The sequence below is a fragment of the Chelon labrosus genome, assembly GCF_963514085.1.
Source record: "Chelon labrosus genome assembly, chromosome: 18".
NCBI lineage: Eukaryota > Metazoa > Chordata > Actinopteri > Mugiliformes > Mugilidae > Chelon > Chelon labrosus.
Window position 1 is genome coordinate 23010783 of NC_140351.1, and position 16788 is coordinate 23027570.

The following is a 16788-nucleotide window of genomic DNA, read 5'->3' on the forward strand; positions in this document are numbered from 1 at the left end:
CATCTAGAAACAGGAAATATCCTAGTATGGACTGGTGACTCTCACATTCACTTCCGGTTGGGCGTGAGCTTGAAGCAGAGTCTCTACCAAGAAGCAAAAAGTCCACTTCTTGTTTTTGCCTTTTCGTTACTTTGTATTTTTAAAACGGTGAGCCTCTTTAGTAACTTACCCTCTGTCAATACAACTTCCCTTCGTTTCTCTTGTGGCTAAACAAGATGATTGTGACGATGTGGGATTGGCATGCTGTACCCTTTTTTTCATGCATGTCTTTTTTTTTGTTTCAGGAAAAATGTCCAAGTCCCTGAAGAAGATAGTGGAGGAGAGTCGGGACAAGAACCTTCTCGAGGTGGAGATGTGCGACAGGGGGATTTCGAACATGCTAGACATCCCAGGACTCTGTAAGAAGCCGCCCTCCGTCTCGCCTCAACGTTGTATTAAGCTATAGCTTTCAAGGGACACGGCACTGCTCTTACCCGTTAGTTTTACACGAAGAATTGTAGGAACAGCTACGTGTCAGACGATACTAACGCAGATATGACTCCTTGCTGGTTAGTGTCGGTGACAAACAGTAGCCTGCCTTATTTATGTACGTCTCAAGAAAATATAGGCGACGTGAACTCATAACTTTATATTACCACAGCTCTCAGTGTATTTCGGTATATGGGTGATAATATAAGAAGCAATTATTTATATGACTCAATGCAAAGAGAACTCAACAAAAGGTAAACTGTAGTTTGTTTAACTATAGCGTAATGCATAAATTATTTATATAATAGTCCAGAATAAGCTGTAGCCTACAGCAGTGTATTTGGCAGGTACGGAACCCCGGAAGGGACATGGAGGAAAAAAAATGATAAACAAAAACAAAAAAAAAGAAGAAGAAGCGAGATCCCAAGTTTTTTTTTTGTTTGTTTTTTCAGGATATCGAGAAACTTTCTCGGGATCTTGAGAAACCTTTCTAAACTTCTAAAGCTTAAGTTTATTTTTTTATTTTATTTTATTTTTAAACTTTAGTGGGGGAGGACTTGCAGCAGTTCCTACAGTCAGACCTCAATTAAAGTCCACCAAGTCAGAGTATTCTTTAGGACAAGTCTCTCACTTGAAATCCGTGTCTTCTGAAAAACACTGATCTTTCTATCTTGGTCCAACTGACCCCAAATTAAAGGCAATCTCGCAAATCTTTCTCGGGATCTTGCAAAAGTTATATTTTTCTTTACTTTTTTTGTCCCTTCCGGGGCTCCGTAGGCAGGTATATAAGAATCAAACTGTAAAATATTTTGCAACCTTTGACTACACAACGGTGTAATCTGTTTGCTCGTCGTCTTAAATCTCCTCCATTTGTTTACACTATGTTCGACCGTGGATTTGTGGTATCCGAACTCTTCAGAGATGGTTTTGTAACCTTTTGCAACATGATGCAGCAACTCTTTTTTTTTTACAGGATGCAGGATTTGTGCATACCACCGTACACGTCCATAAACATGTATAGTGTTTGACTGTGACGATTCCCTAATCCTTGTAATCCTAGAGGTGCACTTACTTTTGCACCACACAGATGTACAGTAATGTCCTCAAATACACAGCTATGATATTTCATTTTCATTTGTTTAGCTGGGTTCCCTCTGTTCCCTTTTTAACCCATTTTTGCATGCCTTGAAGGGTTAAATATGGCTACCACATTTTGTGCAGGAAGGTTAAAAAGTAGGCCAGGCACCAATGAAATTATTTTTTAATCAAATGCAACAATTAAGCCAGTGATATGAAGGCATCCTTAATGATTTTGTTTTCATTATTGATGTACTGTTAATGATGAAGAAGCATTGTGTCTGAAACTAATCTGTTTAATTTCAGTGCTTTGTTGACATGATGTTCCATGTTGTTTCAGTTACTCTGTCCAACATCACTCAGCTGGTCCTCAGTCACAACAAGCTCACAGGTAAGCTTCTTCGGATCTGTCAAATAGAAGTGAAGTTATTCTGTGAATGTTTGGCAACACTTTTCACATTTGATCATATGTAAATGTATTGTAACTTGAGTAACTGACAATTGTATGGCCCTTTTGAAGCCTGCCTTATGTTGGTTAAATATTTTTTTATTTTAAAAGGAGAAGTGTAGAGGAGGAACACTTACAGACTTTAAGCTAGTTTGTGATGTGTTTCTCTTGAATGTTTCCTCTATGTGTGTGTGTGTGTTCCAGCTGTACCTCCTAACATCTCTGAACTGAAGAACCTGGAAGTTCTAAACATGTTCAACAACCAGATTGAAGAGCTCCCTACTCAAATCAGCAGTCTTCAGAAGCTGAAACACCTGAACCTTGGGTATGTTCCACTGTCAGTTTCTTTACACTCTTGCATAAAGAAACAAACGCATACACCACCTCCATCATTCTCTGTGCATATGTGCAATAGCAGTACAGTATGTAGTTCTTACTCTTATGATCAGCTATACAATTGTTTGATCACTCTCTTCTTTTTGCGCTCAAATACAGACTTCACTTTCTATTTAGTGTAGTCAAGTACTTCTACTTTGTAATAGTTCCACCCCTGAGTCTTTCTGATGTTTTCTTTCCATGGTTGTAGTGGAAAGGTACTTGTAATCATCCCCAGGTGGTTCTAGCTTTGATTAGGTTACAGCATATTTTGAGCCTTTGTGCTTGATTTGGTTCATTTAGCTGTACTGTATTACTACACAGAAACCAAATCAGATTGTTTTCGATGGTTTCCTAAACACAGGTTTAATCATCAGACTGTAGTTCGAGGCTTAAATCCCAGATAAAAACACTTAATCCCTTCCACCTAACAAACCCGGTACGAGATACTGCCAAATATTTTGTGATTGACTGCATGTAAGTAGGTTAATATGCTGTGCGGTGTATTTTGCTAGTGTCTCTTGAAGACCAGTCTTTAACACTATAAACAACTGTCCCAGTGTACTTTATTCAAAAAATATTTTGAATAAAAAAATACTTTGTTTCAAATTCTTTTTCTTTCAACAAACTCATATTCAACTAATATTGTTTTTATTCCCTTTTGTGGTAATTTTGAGCCTTTCTCCATGATTCTGCATCAACTATGCACCACGTGGTGACTTGCCTGACAGAATCTCAGCTCTGTGCCTTTAGTTCATACGTGACCTGTTGCTTCCAACTCGTGGGCATATGGTTGTTCTACAGATCAGACACAGTTCAGCCATGCTGTACTTCAAAAGAGAGCTTTGCAATGATAGCTACAAATCCATCAGGACTTTTTTACCTGGGGAGTTAATGCATGCATATCAGCCATAGGCAGGAAACATCTAAATGTTTTAGTGCACAGTGGTAGTATTTGGTGATGTACAATAGAATGGTCAGAGGTTGAACTGTGTGTACCAGAAGACTATTGGGCCATGTCAGGACAAGTCAGGTCCCATGAGCTGAATCTTAAGAGAAACTGGGTCATGCAGCAATACAATGACCCCAAAAAGACAAGTTGATGTACAAAAGAAGGGTTGAAAAAGAAGTAAATTAATTTTTTGGAATTGCCAAGTCAAAGTCCTGCAAGCAAACAGTTCATCTGCTATGGAAAAAAAAATCCTCTAAGTCACTGTAGACAGCTGCTGTTATGGCTGCACAAGGGGTTCACACCAGATCTTGGAAACACGTACTTAGGACTCACATACATTTTGCAACTCACACATATTTACAAATGACTGATTGTATTGTTTTGTTAATGCAGGATGAACCGTCTGAGCACTTTGCCCAGAGGATTTGGTTCATTGCCAGCACTGGAGGTTTTGGACCTCACCTATAACAACCTGAACCATAACTCCCTGCCTGGAAACTTCTTCTACCTCAGTGAGTACACACACACACACACACACACACACACACACACACACACACACACACACACACACACTGAGAATGCCAGCATTATTCAAATGATAAAAGACCAATTATAAAAATATACAAAGGTTTTTAGTATCATCTTAATCTAATTAGATATAAAATACTAGATTCAGATGGAGAAGGATTGTGCTTCCTCTTTTCTCCACATTCTTTTGGTTGTGTGAACACACAATCCGTCCTGAGTCCTATGAAAGACCTCCTACTCAACAGAGGATGCTCCTGTTCAGACCTTGCAATCCGATCATGTAAAAGACAGGTGTGAGCACCCCCAGGACGCATTGAGATCGCATTTGAGAGATCCGATCTCTGACCACATTTGTAGGTGGTCTGGGTCGCATGTGTCCACATTCCTTTGGTAGTGTGAACGCAATGCGTCCTGAGTCACGTTAAAGACCTCCTACACTCAACAGGGGTGCTCCTGTGTCAGCGAAGTTTTGCCTCATTCATTCATAAAAAAGCATACGGCCGCTATTATAAATGATTGCCTGAAAAAGAAAAAGCGTCTTAAGGGATGTTTGTTAATTATTAATGAGAGCTTTTTAAAATATTCTGTCCTTGTAGCTGTTACAATCTCCAAAGTCTTTCTTTACCTTTATTATCAGAGATTATGGTGCATATGGAAACTACCCGGGTTGGAGTTATAATCTGAGTTTTGCACTGGTCTAACTAATGTCAGGGTGGAGATCAGTAAATATTAACTTAATGTCTGTCCCAAAGTCATGACGCACACACATAAAACAACGCTGTTAAAGATAAAGATCCAATAGAGACAGCTGCTGTTATGATATTCTAATATTTTATAATATTCCACCCAAATCATGTCAGAGATTATTTATATAGAGAGCACGAAGATCGGATCCGGAGAGCTGGCTGGAGACGCATTTGGAGACACATGTTAATGCAAGGTCTGAACACATGTCCCTTAAACTGGTCACCTGCAATCAGATTACCCAGATTGGATCCAAATGCAAGGTCATAACAGGTTCTGAGATTCTCTGCAAAACATTCATGTTAATATGAGGAGTAGCTGATTTGGTATTTGACTGACTAATGACAGATTGTAATGGAGGAGACAACTTACCTTCGTGATACTTTGTCAGGCCTTTACGGTCTTCTGTTGTTAGTGCAGGTTGGTCTTAGTTTCATCCGTCCAAAGAATGCCGTTCCAGAGCTGGGCTGGCTTCTACTGATGTTTTTTTGGCAAAGTCTAATCTGGCCTTTCAATTTTTGAGGCTGATTAATGGTTTACATCTTGTGGTGAACCCTCTGTATTTGCTCTCATGAAGTCTTCTCTTTATGGTAGACTTAGATACTGATACACCTACTTCCTGGAGAGTGTTCTTCACTGGGGTGGATGTTGTAAATGGGTTTTTTCTTCACCGTGTAAAGGATCCTGTGATCATCCACCACTGTCTTCTGGGCCTTTTTGGGTTCCTGAGCTCACCAGCGTGCTATAGTGTTATTTTTCTCAAAATGTATCGAACTGTTGATTTGACCACTAAAAACATTTCAGCGATTCTCTGATGGATTTCATCTTTTTTATCAGCCTAGGCGTAGTCTGTTGTACTTTCACTGAGATCTCCTTTGACTTCATGTTGTGGGATCACAGTAACAGCTTTCAAATACAAAAAATATCCCATGCCGCCCATTAAATAGCTTTTGAGTCAATTGTCCAATTACCTTTGGTCCCTTGAAAAAGACCAAATTTGAATGTGTTTTTTCACAGCATGGTGAGATCAATGGTATCGGCCTATTCTTGGTCAGCAAGAACATTTATGTCCAAAAGTTTTCTTTAAACATCAACATCAATAAACATGTCTTATCTCTTGTCATAATGTTCATTCTAGGAGCACTCATGAGTGCTTTACTGTGTCATTTAAAGAAATAAGGATATATTTCTGAACAGTTAGCATCATGTAGTACTGAATTTTGTTTATTGCAGAATGGAATAAGATTGTGCTAGTGAAAAGTTGTCCCCTTCCTCCACCACAACAAACACACATACAGACTAATGAATATATTTGTGTTTCAGCCACTCTTCGAGCTCTTTATTTGAGCGACAACGACTTTGCAGTCCTTCCTGTTGATATTGGGAAGCTGACCAAGCTGCAAATAGTAAGTTCAGTTACCAGCCTTGACATATCCATAGATCAGCGCTGAGATCTATCTCGGTGTCGTATTTTCCAACCCTGATAACTGTTTATAGTTTGAGTTTGGTAACTCTCAGTCTTCTCCATCTCTCCTCTTATCTCCAACTAGTTGATAATGCTGCAGCAGGAGTATTAACAAAATCAAAAAGAGAAGCTGTGTCTATAGAATTTAAATTCAAATTCTGATTACAGACCTCCTATTTCTGTATCACTCCAGAGATCGAAGGTCTGCTGAATAATGACTCCTACGACAGGAACATCTTTGTAGCTGCTGCAAATGTGTGCCTTTCTCAGCAACCTATCAAATTTGACTACAGCAACCTTAAGACATAACTTCTCTCTTCATCTTTTTACCGTGTCTAAATTAACTGACTCAGGTTTGCCACTTGTGTGGCTTCAGATGTGATGTCCACGTAAGAAGTAGTGTAATTCATTCATCAATCTCTCCCCTGCATGATTTAAGGTTTCAGTATATACTGGTGACCTATGAGTAAGCAATATTTAAATCTTAGTTTTAAAATACTTATTAATATTATCAAGACAAGTCAAGATTTTCTTGAGGTTATCAAGAACCTAAACTTTAAGAAAATAAGACAATCTTGCTGAACGCATTACAAATGGCTCCTGGAGAAATAGAAAACGTTGTTGATATTCGGTCGTATTTAGCTTTTCTTGTGGTAATGAAGTCATAAAACTGACTGACTCATTCTAGGGTTTCTCATTATTTTTAGCATTTTCTATGTGGTAGAACACCATTCACTAATTATGAGTTGTAAAGATGGGATTTACGTCTCTTCAAAGGGAGCTGGATCTTGTGGATCCATTCCTTTCAAAGAGCAGTTGAAAAGAGTCGCTTATTTTGGTATTTATTATTTTTAAGATACCAGTCTGGGGGTAACTCATTTTATGCTGGAAATAATCACTGGGAGGAATGATAGGGTAAGATCTGGATCTGAATCATTCAAACATAGAAATAACGACCAGTATAGATTCTATTGGTGGGATAACTGAGTTTGAATCAATGATTGTGCATAGATACTTTATTTATCTCGTGGGAAATTCGATAAAAACCTTCCCCTTCTCCTTCTTGAGACTGATGTGCATTGTGGAAAACTCAGATGACATCATGTGATATTTGCATTTCATATACGTACCAATGGAAAGGAGTTGTGTGTGCATCTCAGTGAAACGGCAAAAAAAAAAAAAAAAAAACGGATAACAGCTGTGTGTTCCCATCATTCGTTTTGAAGAGCTGGTTAATAGATTCGATTCGTTCACAAACCTCACAACTCTAAAGAGTAGTACTAGTATTTTTGAAGCATGATACACTTTATGCATATTATATTAAACATGTGTAGAACAACATGTCTTCAGTGTGGTTCTACTCGTAATAAAACAAATGTTAAGATCAGAAACCCCTGAATGACGGCTGTCCAAACCAGGCACTGTGTTTTAGGGCAAATCACTGCAACATTTAAGCCTAGTCTGAATATATGCTTTAAAAATGAATCCTAGTATTATATCTGTCCATGTGAGATCATCTATAATAACTGTGTCCCGTTTCTTCGTTTCTTTCTTTCTTTTGTGCAGTTGAGTCTTAGAGATAATGATCTCATCTCGTTGCCTAAGGAGATTGGGGATTTGGCTCAACTCAAAGAGCTTCACATCCAGGGCAACAGGCTGACCGTTCTGCCCCCTGAACTTGGTACAGGAGACACACACACACACATTCCCTCTTTAACACCCACACAACACCTTCAGGCTTCATTGCATGTATAGTATATTAATGTGTGATTGTGTCTGGGGCAATTTTGCCAGTTTACCTATGACGATGAATGTGTCAGTTCAGTGGTGTGTTTTTTGCATTTCCCTGTCCACAGGTAACCTTGATCTGACTGGTCCAAAGCAAGTCTTTAAAGCAGAGAATAATCCATGGGTCACTCCCATTGCAGACCAGTTCCAGCTTGGAGTTTCCCACGTTTTTGAATATGTTCGTTCAGAGACCTATAAGTAGTAAGTACTAACAGTTACACACAGTTTCTGCAACATGACAAACATGTGGTGGTTTCTACTCTCAGTTCAGTTGTATTATTTGAAATACAGTCAGTATGTTATTGAACTCTGATAATTGGACAGTTGACAGGTGTTTCATAAATGTATATGGTGTGTGTGTGTGTGTGTGTGTGTGTGTGTGTGTGTGTGTGTGTGTGTGTGTGTGTGAGTGTGAGAGAGATAATCCTTCATTATTTTATCACTAATTAGGCAGGTATGAGGTTGATTTGTTGATTATGCCCTGAAGCTGCATTAACACTTGTGCAGAAAAAATATTTTCTTGTTAAATATCAAGCTGGCTAAGATCATTGGATTCAAGCTCGAGGAATATGAGAAGCTGATCACGGAATCCACTAGCTTTTAAAGTGTACGAATTGTGATAGAGAATGTATGATGGGAAGTGTCAGTGTTCATAACAATGATGTGATATGGTGTGTAAGGAGAACAAATGATCTTAACTTGTAATTTGACTGAACCAGCAGCAGGAGCTGTGGCCGAATTCTTTAGGTGTGGTCTGTTGGGAGCAGGCTTGGTTGTACAGCCTCAGAGTAGTTGGCTACTGAAGGCCCTGGCCTGTGCTGTTATAGCACCATGGATTGGGTGTTACTGGTTTTCCATCAGGGATGACCGCTTTGCTTCCATCCTCTGATCACTGACCACCTCCATTGGCACCAGAGGGCAGCCCAGAACAAAAGTTGCCTTCCTCACCAGTCTGTTCAGTCTCTTCTTGTCTGTCGATGAGATGCTGTTGCTCCAGCAGACCAGTCCATAGTGTGTGGCTGATGCGACCACAGGGTTATAAAAGGACCTCAGGAGTACTCCCTTCACGCCCTGGTCCAGTTTTTTGTTCAGGTTTGGAATGGGAATTGGTTAGATTTCATATATATGAATCATATTGTCAATTCTGCTTGTTGAGCCAATACTTTATCCAGTCCCTTAGGAATTCCTGTTAATTTTTCTGTTTGGAAAAATATAGTCCTACACACCTAGTTTTCAGCGATTTTATTATGTGTTACAACACAATCTGGATGCATATTTAAGTTTCACTTTGAGCACAACACTGCCACAGCGTTATTTAGGTTAATGCTTGGACTATAGACAGTTAATGGGAACTGATTCCGTTTGCTATAAGTGAAATGTGTTTGAACTCATTCAGTTCCAACCAAATAAAGTTTATGAGACAAGGGTAGTTTCCAATGTCTCATTTATAACTTTAATGTGAGCACAAAACTAGACAGAAACTGTTTCTAATACTGTCCCTTACACGAGAAACAATAAAACTACTAAATCTGTTTTCACAAAAAAATACAACCAGCCAGAATCTAATGTAGCAGTACAAACTTGCGGAAACTGTTTGAAAATGACCCAAAAGTAACAAAATGGAGAAAAGCTGCGTATTCAACTATCTATTTTTCACTGCAGATTTATGTTGGAGGTTAGTATTGTTGAAATTTGCAAAAATCTCTAAAACAGTATAATTGCTTTGTCATCATACTCATTGAGTGGTGATTGCAGTTTGCATTTTGCAATGAAATGAGCTATGCATTATATTTATTGACAAGCAGATCAAATTGACCAATCACTTGTGTCGATCAAGGTGGATGATAGAGTACTTAGCTACCCTGTATCATAGACTGCCACTCTATCTTTGCAATCGGTTAGTGTCAGCATTCAGAAAATAACACATGCATAATTTATCCATCAACCTCATCCATAGGCCTGTAGACAAACCCCAATCATACACACTCATATCAATAAAACAACTTGCACAACTATGCTGTCTTTCATGACACAGCCCAGTCCTAACCCTGTAATCCTGATATAACGCAACCAACCAATATAATCCTATTATAACATAACCAACATAACCTCAACATAGCCTATCCATGCCCTCAACCTCATGAAATCAGAATTTCGTGTTTTACACCTAACCCCAGAAATTACGTTTACGTAATAGGGGGCTGGGTATTCATCTCAATGTGACTTGTGACAATGTGTCCCAAAGAGTTAACTAAAACACGTATACACACACACAAACAGCCATTTCTGTTATCTGCAAGATCTGCTGTTAGTCAGTCAGCGGATGTTGATGCTTCACGGCTTTTGCCAAGAAAGAGCCACCTAATTCCTCCTAGTTACCATGGCTGACTCTATTCACAAACACATATAGAACTGGCAAAAAGTCATAGTTTTCATCCATATTGTAGCAATACCTGTCATGTTTGCAGGTATGCAGAATTTGTAACTTTTGTTGTCAGGTTTTTGATACCACGTTTCCGAGGTAGGGAAAATAGTTCCCTAGTTTTAGGGAACTGTTGCTATGAACCCTCAACACATCTACAAGGAAGTGAAACTGGCCGTCCTTGGTCCACAGAATAGTAGGAACATCAGGAGTAGATAAATGAACAGTTTCTTACATTCTGAGAAAAAGCACTCTGTGGAGTTAAGTAACATAGGAAAACTGGATGTCCATGGAAGACAGCAGTGGTAGATGATCTCAGGTTCCTTTCCATTGTAAACTTTTAGAAAGGAGAACAACGCTCTCCACACTGTAGAAATATTATCATCCAAGTCTCATTTAAAGAGAAGACGTCATGAGAGCAAATGCCGGCAGTCCCTTCAATTTGCATACCAGGCTGACTTAAGTGTTGAGGATGCCATCATTGACCTGCTCCACGGAGCGTATACACACTTAGAGAATCCACAGAACACCAAGGGAATTAAGAGAATCAAGACATTTGTGCTATACACTATGTATCGGTGATGCACTTGCCATGCTTTCTTGGTCTTTATTTTGGATTTGCTGCACCTAAAGTGAAAAGTACTGGTGAACAGTAAATGGCAACCCATCTGACAATCCTATTACAGACATTGGTAATGGCATGATGTGGCTTTTCACACATAGCTTAGAATCATTAGCTTAAGGAGAAATCTCTGTGTTAGGTCAACATCTAAAGGTTACTGCTTGTATTGCTACATGCGTTGAACAGCAAAAATTGAACCAATGAACAGGTCAAATAAGCCACGGTTTCAACAATATGTTTGAAGTGTCTATCCTATATATTAAATCTTATTAGAATTAAATAAAATCACTGAATAATGGACATACTATATCCAGCTAGCCAATCATATTTCAAACGTCAATACTGAATGATGGTTTATTGACTACCACATCCATAGCTGCCTCCTTGCCTTGTGTTCTGCTGTCTCAGCTTGTTTTCTCATTTGGAAAAATTACCATCCAATTTACCATCTAACACTGGTCTTTCCGTTGCTGTTTGTACTAAATCATCTGTACCTGTAAAGGAGGCTAAATGTATTAGATGCTCGGGTGATGGTGAGGTGGTGGCAAGAGGAAGACGCAATCAGATCAATGGCCTCTGGCCTCCCTGCACATTCATCTCACATGCGTACACCCACACACACATATCTATATAGAATATAGTATGGTAAAGGAAAGCAAATACCAACTTTAATTAATTCTTTTTGCACACATGCACTCATACACAAACTTTGCTCCGATTAATTAAGCCTTGTGGAATAGCACAACTCCATAAAGACATCATCATAGAATTTGAATCCATTCACCTCTCTTCTTTTCTCCTCTTTTGCATTTAATTGGCCCTCAGTTCATCACTGGGGCTACACATGAGCACACACACACATGCATACACACAGAAATTGAATGAGAAATCTTTATGTTGATCTCTAGCTAGAACCCTTCGTGCACTGTATGTTTATAAAAAAAAAAAAAAAAAAAGCATATGCCACTGATATATGTGTGTCTTGAGCATTAATGGCTGGTTGGATATCAGACATTCTCCTGGGCTCTGACCTCTTCAGCACACGAGATACAAAATAAGAGTAGGCGAGCACTGACAATACATGTCTGCTGTTCCTCTTTATATAGATATCATTCTCAACCTTATTTAATAACAATGTACAGTGCGTACTAGGCCAATTTGAGTAGAACTTGCTGTGCAGAAAAGATGTGGCTGAGAATCTGTTTTCTATAATTTTGAGCACATATACAGTTGATTGTAGCATTGTTTAGTATAATAACGTATCTTTATTATATTATATCATTGGATGGAGCTTCAGAGAGGGGAAACCTTTTATGTCACCAACCAGAGCTATTGTTTGGTTTCCTAGATTTTACTTTTTGGCTCATGACCCAATGCAGGCATCAATGAGAAGTAATTGATGTGCAGCTTTGACTTTGAGTCCTCACCGTCTCGGATTTCCATCAGACACGGGGGAATTCCATTGTCAGGAACATTGCACTGCTAATCTATTTTGCACAAGACAGATAGTGAACCTATTTCTTTGTGACTTCCCTTAGAGGTAGAACAACTCGATAGACGTGCTGGTCCCGGTTTTGTCAGGACAGTGCTACCGCAGAAGTCTTTAAGGGACAGCCGTTAAACAGAAGCGGGAAGTAACATACCAGTTTCTTAATTTCACCTAGTTGGTCAGTCTGAAGATTTAATAGGTAGTTGGACAGATTATTACTCAGTATTACTGAGCCTTGCCCCTATGACATAGCATTCCATATGACCAACCCCTCATTATAGTAAATCTGCCCATATTCACTAGATTTTTTGATGAGTAGCAGATATTAAGTGGGGTTACAAGCATTTGATTCCAAGTTGAGAGTGCCGACATGGGCTGTTGGCAGAGGATGCAAGATATGTACTGTATATGTATGGTTTTGTATGTTTGTATATATTTTTTAGTTTTATTCCTGTTACTGTGTTTGTAAAACCATAATTTAGTTAGGGGAAAGTCTTAATTTGGTCACAGATATTTGGGTGGAACCAAGGACAAGCAAGTGGTAAAGTACATAGCTGCTTGTGACACGTCAAGGTCTTTTTATCTTTGCAGTGCCTGCACAGCACTTTGGTCCTTTCAGCTTGCTAAACATTTTCTGTATACCCCAGATTGGTTCTTTTTATGTGCAGGTAGAATCTAACCTCACCTAAACAGAACCTAAACATCCAAATGGACAGCTAATTAAACTAGAATTGCAGACCTCCTATTCAGACCCAGACCACAGCCACCCAGTCTAACAATATCTAAGAGTGCTACACACACCCAAGGGAATTTCCAAATCGGAACTTCACCAACCAAAAGCAGGATGATCTAACACAACCTTTCAGACTACACAGGGGCACGATGGGCTCTATTTTTAGGCTCAGTAGAACTGTGTGGTGTGTATTTCCTTTCAAAGATGCCGACTTCTGCATCTACTTTGGTCATTTATTCTTATTCCGAAAACAGATTTTCACATGTTAAAGCACAGGACAGTAAAGCAGCCTCTTTTTCTAAACTTCCTGCTCCTAGTCCACCTTCAGGTGTTTAGTTCAACCCGTGGCATGAGAGAGGTGGTGTACATAGTACAGTTAATTTAACGTGTTCATTTTGCTCTCTCTGTGGCGAACCACCCACTGGGACACTTACACAAGAACCACTTATTGTACCTTCAAGATGTTTGAGAAGCTTCTCCATTGTGTGGGTCACAGTATATTTAAAAGCCAAGCTAAAACAAAGGTAACCTCAAGTAAGACCAGTTGCTTTTGTTTTTGCCCATTTATACTGGTGTGCTCGTCAGTCTGACTGGCTCTGTAAAAACGCCACCCAAACACTTGTATCTTTGAAGCTCCTCAGCTAACCTTTCCCTGATGTGTTTCATCTTTGTTGATCCAAAACAATCAAATTGCAGAGATGGAGAAGCAGCCAGAGATACTGAAGCGGAAACGCGACTATCAAGCGGACCAAACACAGCTGTTGCGCCACGATGCGTAGTTACATTTCTGGGTCAGGCTATTGTGTTCGGGTCTGTGTAAGGTCTGGGCTGTTGCCGTAGCTACCACGTCAAATTGATGCAGACGCTTAAAACACCTATTAGTTTTAGACAGTTCCTGCAGTGTCATAACACAGAAATGAGTACTTCTTTCAACAGTTATTGATTGAAGTATAAAGAAGTTCCTTTATCTGAAATCCCCTTGTGTTCTTCTGTGACATATATAACTACACAATAACAATTACTGGATGTGTGTGGGAATTCAGAGGATGTACTGTGTGCATGTTTAAAATTCTGTCCTCTCTCCTCTACCCAGTCTTTATGGCAGACACATGCAGGCCAACCCGGAACCTCCCAAAAAGAGCGCCGACAAGAGCAAGAAGATCAGCCGCAAACCACTGGCTGCCAAGAACAAATGAATATCAACCAGCTGAAGTCACTGCATGTGCCTTTTTTTCTTCTCTATTTTTTTGTTTATTTCAGCTTTTTGTATTTTATGGAATTGTATTAAGTCATTTTCTGCATATGCAGATGTAAATATTCTGTGGACTCGGGATATTTTTTTACTCTTTAACGGTTTTGAGTCCAAATAAGTTGTCATTTAAAAGCTAAGTTAAAAATTTACTGCAGAAGTTCTGCAAGGCAATATTGTAAAACTTTCCAGATGCCAAAGTAAACCGCCGAATCTGTGAGAGGAGTCTGGCTTTCTTTGCAAAGAACTCTTGTTCATGGAGTTTTAGGCAACACTACTGTGTATACGTGCACAAAATAAAAACAGAATGTAGTTTTGCCATTATCATGATAAATATATCACTCACTAATAAAAATTCCATTTATGTTCCCGTTGACGTGCAGCTGTTCACGCTCCTATTAACATGATTGGCATTCTAGTCCATGTGTTTCTCCTTTCAACCACAAATTTGGACCTTTTTCGGGGGAGATATATATTCAACACAGCTTTGCAACTGTTGGGTAGGTTTGTATCAGAGCTGGTAAAAACAGGCAAGAACATATTCACATCAAATCCACGTGCAAAAAAAAAGAAAGTAGGTGAATGATATCCGTATACCCCAATATGGATTGTTGTCATATTTAGCTAAGATGTTAATGTGCATAAATGCAAACAATGCACAGTAAATCTGCAGTACTAAGGAGGAGTTGGGATGGAGAGGGCCTCACTAGTTGCTGCTTCCACAAATTGCCATTTAATTATAATCAAGGCACTGAAAATATTTACCCCTCCAACTAAACCCTCTACCACATTTCATGCAGTTGTGTTACATTCTGCCTGTCCCTCAGCTCCGGTATATCATCATGGTTCTAGTTTCGACTCAAAGCCACATTTAAAGCATTTTTTCACTCACAATTTTACAAGCGTATTAAAATGCATTAGCAGTTTTTTTAGATGTGGTCACTGATATTTTTATGTTGTGCTTAACTCAGTATTATGATCCTTTTCTGTACGATCCTACCACGCAATGTCTTTTCACTTTGTTTCCTGAAAAGCAAATATAACACTGACACACCATCCTCCCACTCTGTCATTCATTCTTTGAGTCATGTTACCATGCTTTTTTTGTGTTTTGATGCATGTACATGCACAGATAAGCCACAACATTAAAACCACCGACAGGAGAAGTAAATAACTTTGACCATCTTGTGACAATATGTTCTGCTGGGAAACTTTCAGACCTGGCATTCATTCATGTGGATGTTACTTAGACATGTACCACCCACCTAGATCAGACCAGGCACCCCCACCCCATAGCTATGACACTCCTTGATGGCAGCAGCCATCCCCAGCAGGATGCAGCCTGACACAGACACACACATAAAAACGGTTTAGGAACAACTAAAAAAAACAGGAAGAACAGCACAAGGTGTTGACCTGGCCTCCAAATTCACTAGATCCCAGACTGATCCCAGACTCTGTGGATCATTCCAATATCTTTGGGATGATCCACAGAGGCCCCTCCCCTCAACCCATAGGACCCAAAGGCCCCCACTAACAACATTGTGTTGCCAGACACCACAGGACACCCTCAGAAGGCCCATGTCCATTCTCTAATGACTGTTTTGGAGGCACAAGGGAGACCTACACAATATTAGGAAGGTGGTCATAATGTTATGCCTTATCTGTGTAGTGTCTGCAAAGAATCACTATGTCTTTGCACTCTAGCTAAAATAGCCTTTTCCCCTTTAAACCAAACAGAGTCTCCTTAGTCTTTATGAAACAGTCCTTAGTATTCATGTGAGGTAGAGTAGCAGGCTGAAGCTAATAATACCTGCCATTACCTACAATAATAATAATTATTATTTTTATTATTAGTTGAATTCACTGTCATGTATTGTTCATTTCTCTCCCAGTATGATTAAGATAACTTTGAGAGAATGTCACTCGAATATTCATTTGGAGTATAGATGTGTTGCTGACCCTTCACCAACTATCACCTCCACCCTGAAGCCATGTCTAACTGCATCCTTTGATGTGTTTGTCCTAAGTCCCTTTGGCTGATGTTGTTCCTGTTTTGTTTTCACTTCATCTCGTTTCATCTCACACTTTTCCAAGGAAACAATGAGTCCCAGGCTGGCTGAAGTCCATTGATTTTCACAATGTGATTTATAGGTGGCATGTGTGTCAGGGCAGACTTAATTGTCTGTGGGAAGCCGAGTGTCACTTTAATGAGTGCGGTGACACAGGGCAGAGAAGTAAGCAAAAGCCCACCACAAGATGCGGGGCGGCTGTGGCGCAGTAGGCGGGGAGAGGGGGTTGCCCACGAACCAGCGGTTTGATCTCCCGACACACGGGCCAAATGCCGAAGTGTCACTGAGCAAGACACTGAAACCCAAGTTGCTCAAAATCCTTGGAACTGGTGTGTGAATGTTTCTGTGCTTGT

The 16788-nt window shown here is 39.6% G+C and overlaps 1 protein-coding gene across 1 annotated transcript; it reads left to right on the top strand.

Annotated features, from left to right (window-relative positions):
- On the top strand, positions 1 to 15624 carry rsu1 (Ras suppressor protein 1). The gene is made up of 9 exons (XM_084566502.1): positions 1 to 147; positions 285 to 398; positions 1886 to 1936; positions 2198 to 2318; positions 3714 to 3832; positions 5919 to 6001; positions 7627 to 7741; positions 7917 to 8049; positions 14208 to 15624. Exons 2-9 carry the CDS (start codon positions 290 to 292, stop codon positions 14308 to 14310), a joined length of 834 nt encoding a protein of 277 aa, XP_084422628.1. The 5' UTR covers positions 1 to 147; positions 285 to 289; the 3' UTR covers positions 14311 to 15624.
- Positions 15625 to 16788: the final 1164 nt, after the last annotated feature.

Bases quoted from the DNA above. Each gene is read 5' to 3' on its own strand.
- rsu1 (XM_084566502.1), top strand. From the start codon at position 290: ATGTCCAAGTCCCTGAAGAAGATAGTGGAGGAGAGTCGGGACAAGAAC. The intron at 2,319-3,713 runs GTATGTTCCACT...TTGTTAATGCAG, and splicing joins CTGAAACACCTGAACCTTGG to GATGAACCGTCTGAGCACTT. The intron at 3,833-5,918 runs GTGAGTACACAC...TTTGTGTTTCAG, and splicing joins TGGAAACTTCTTCTACCTCA to CCACTCTTCGAGCTCTTTAT.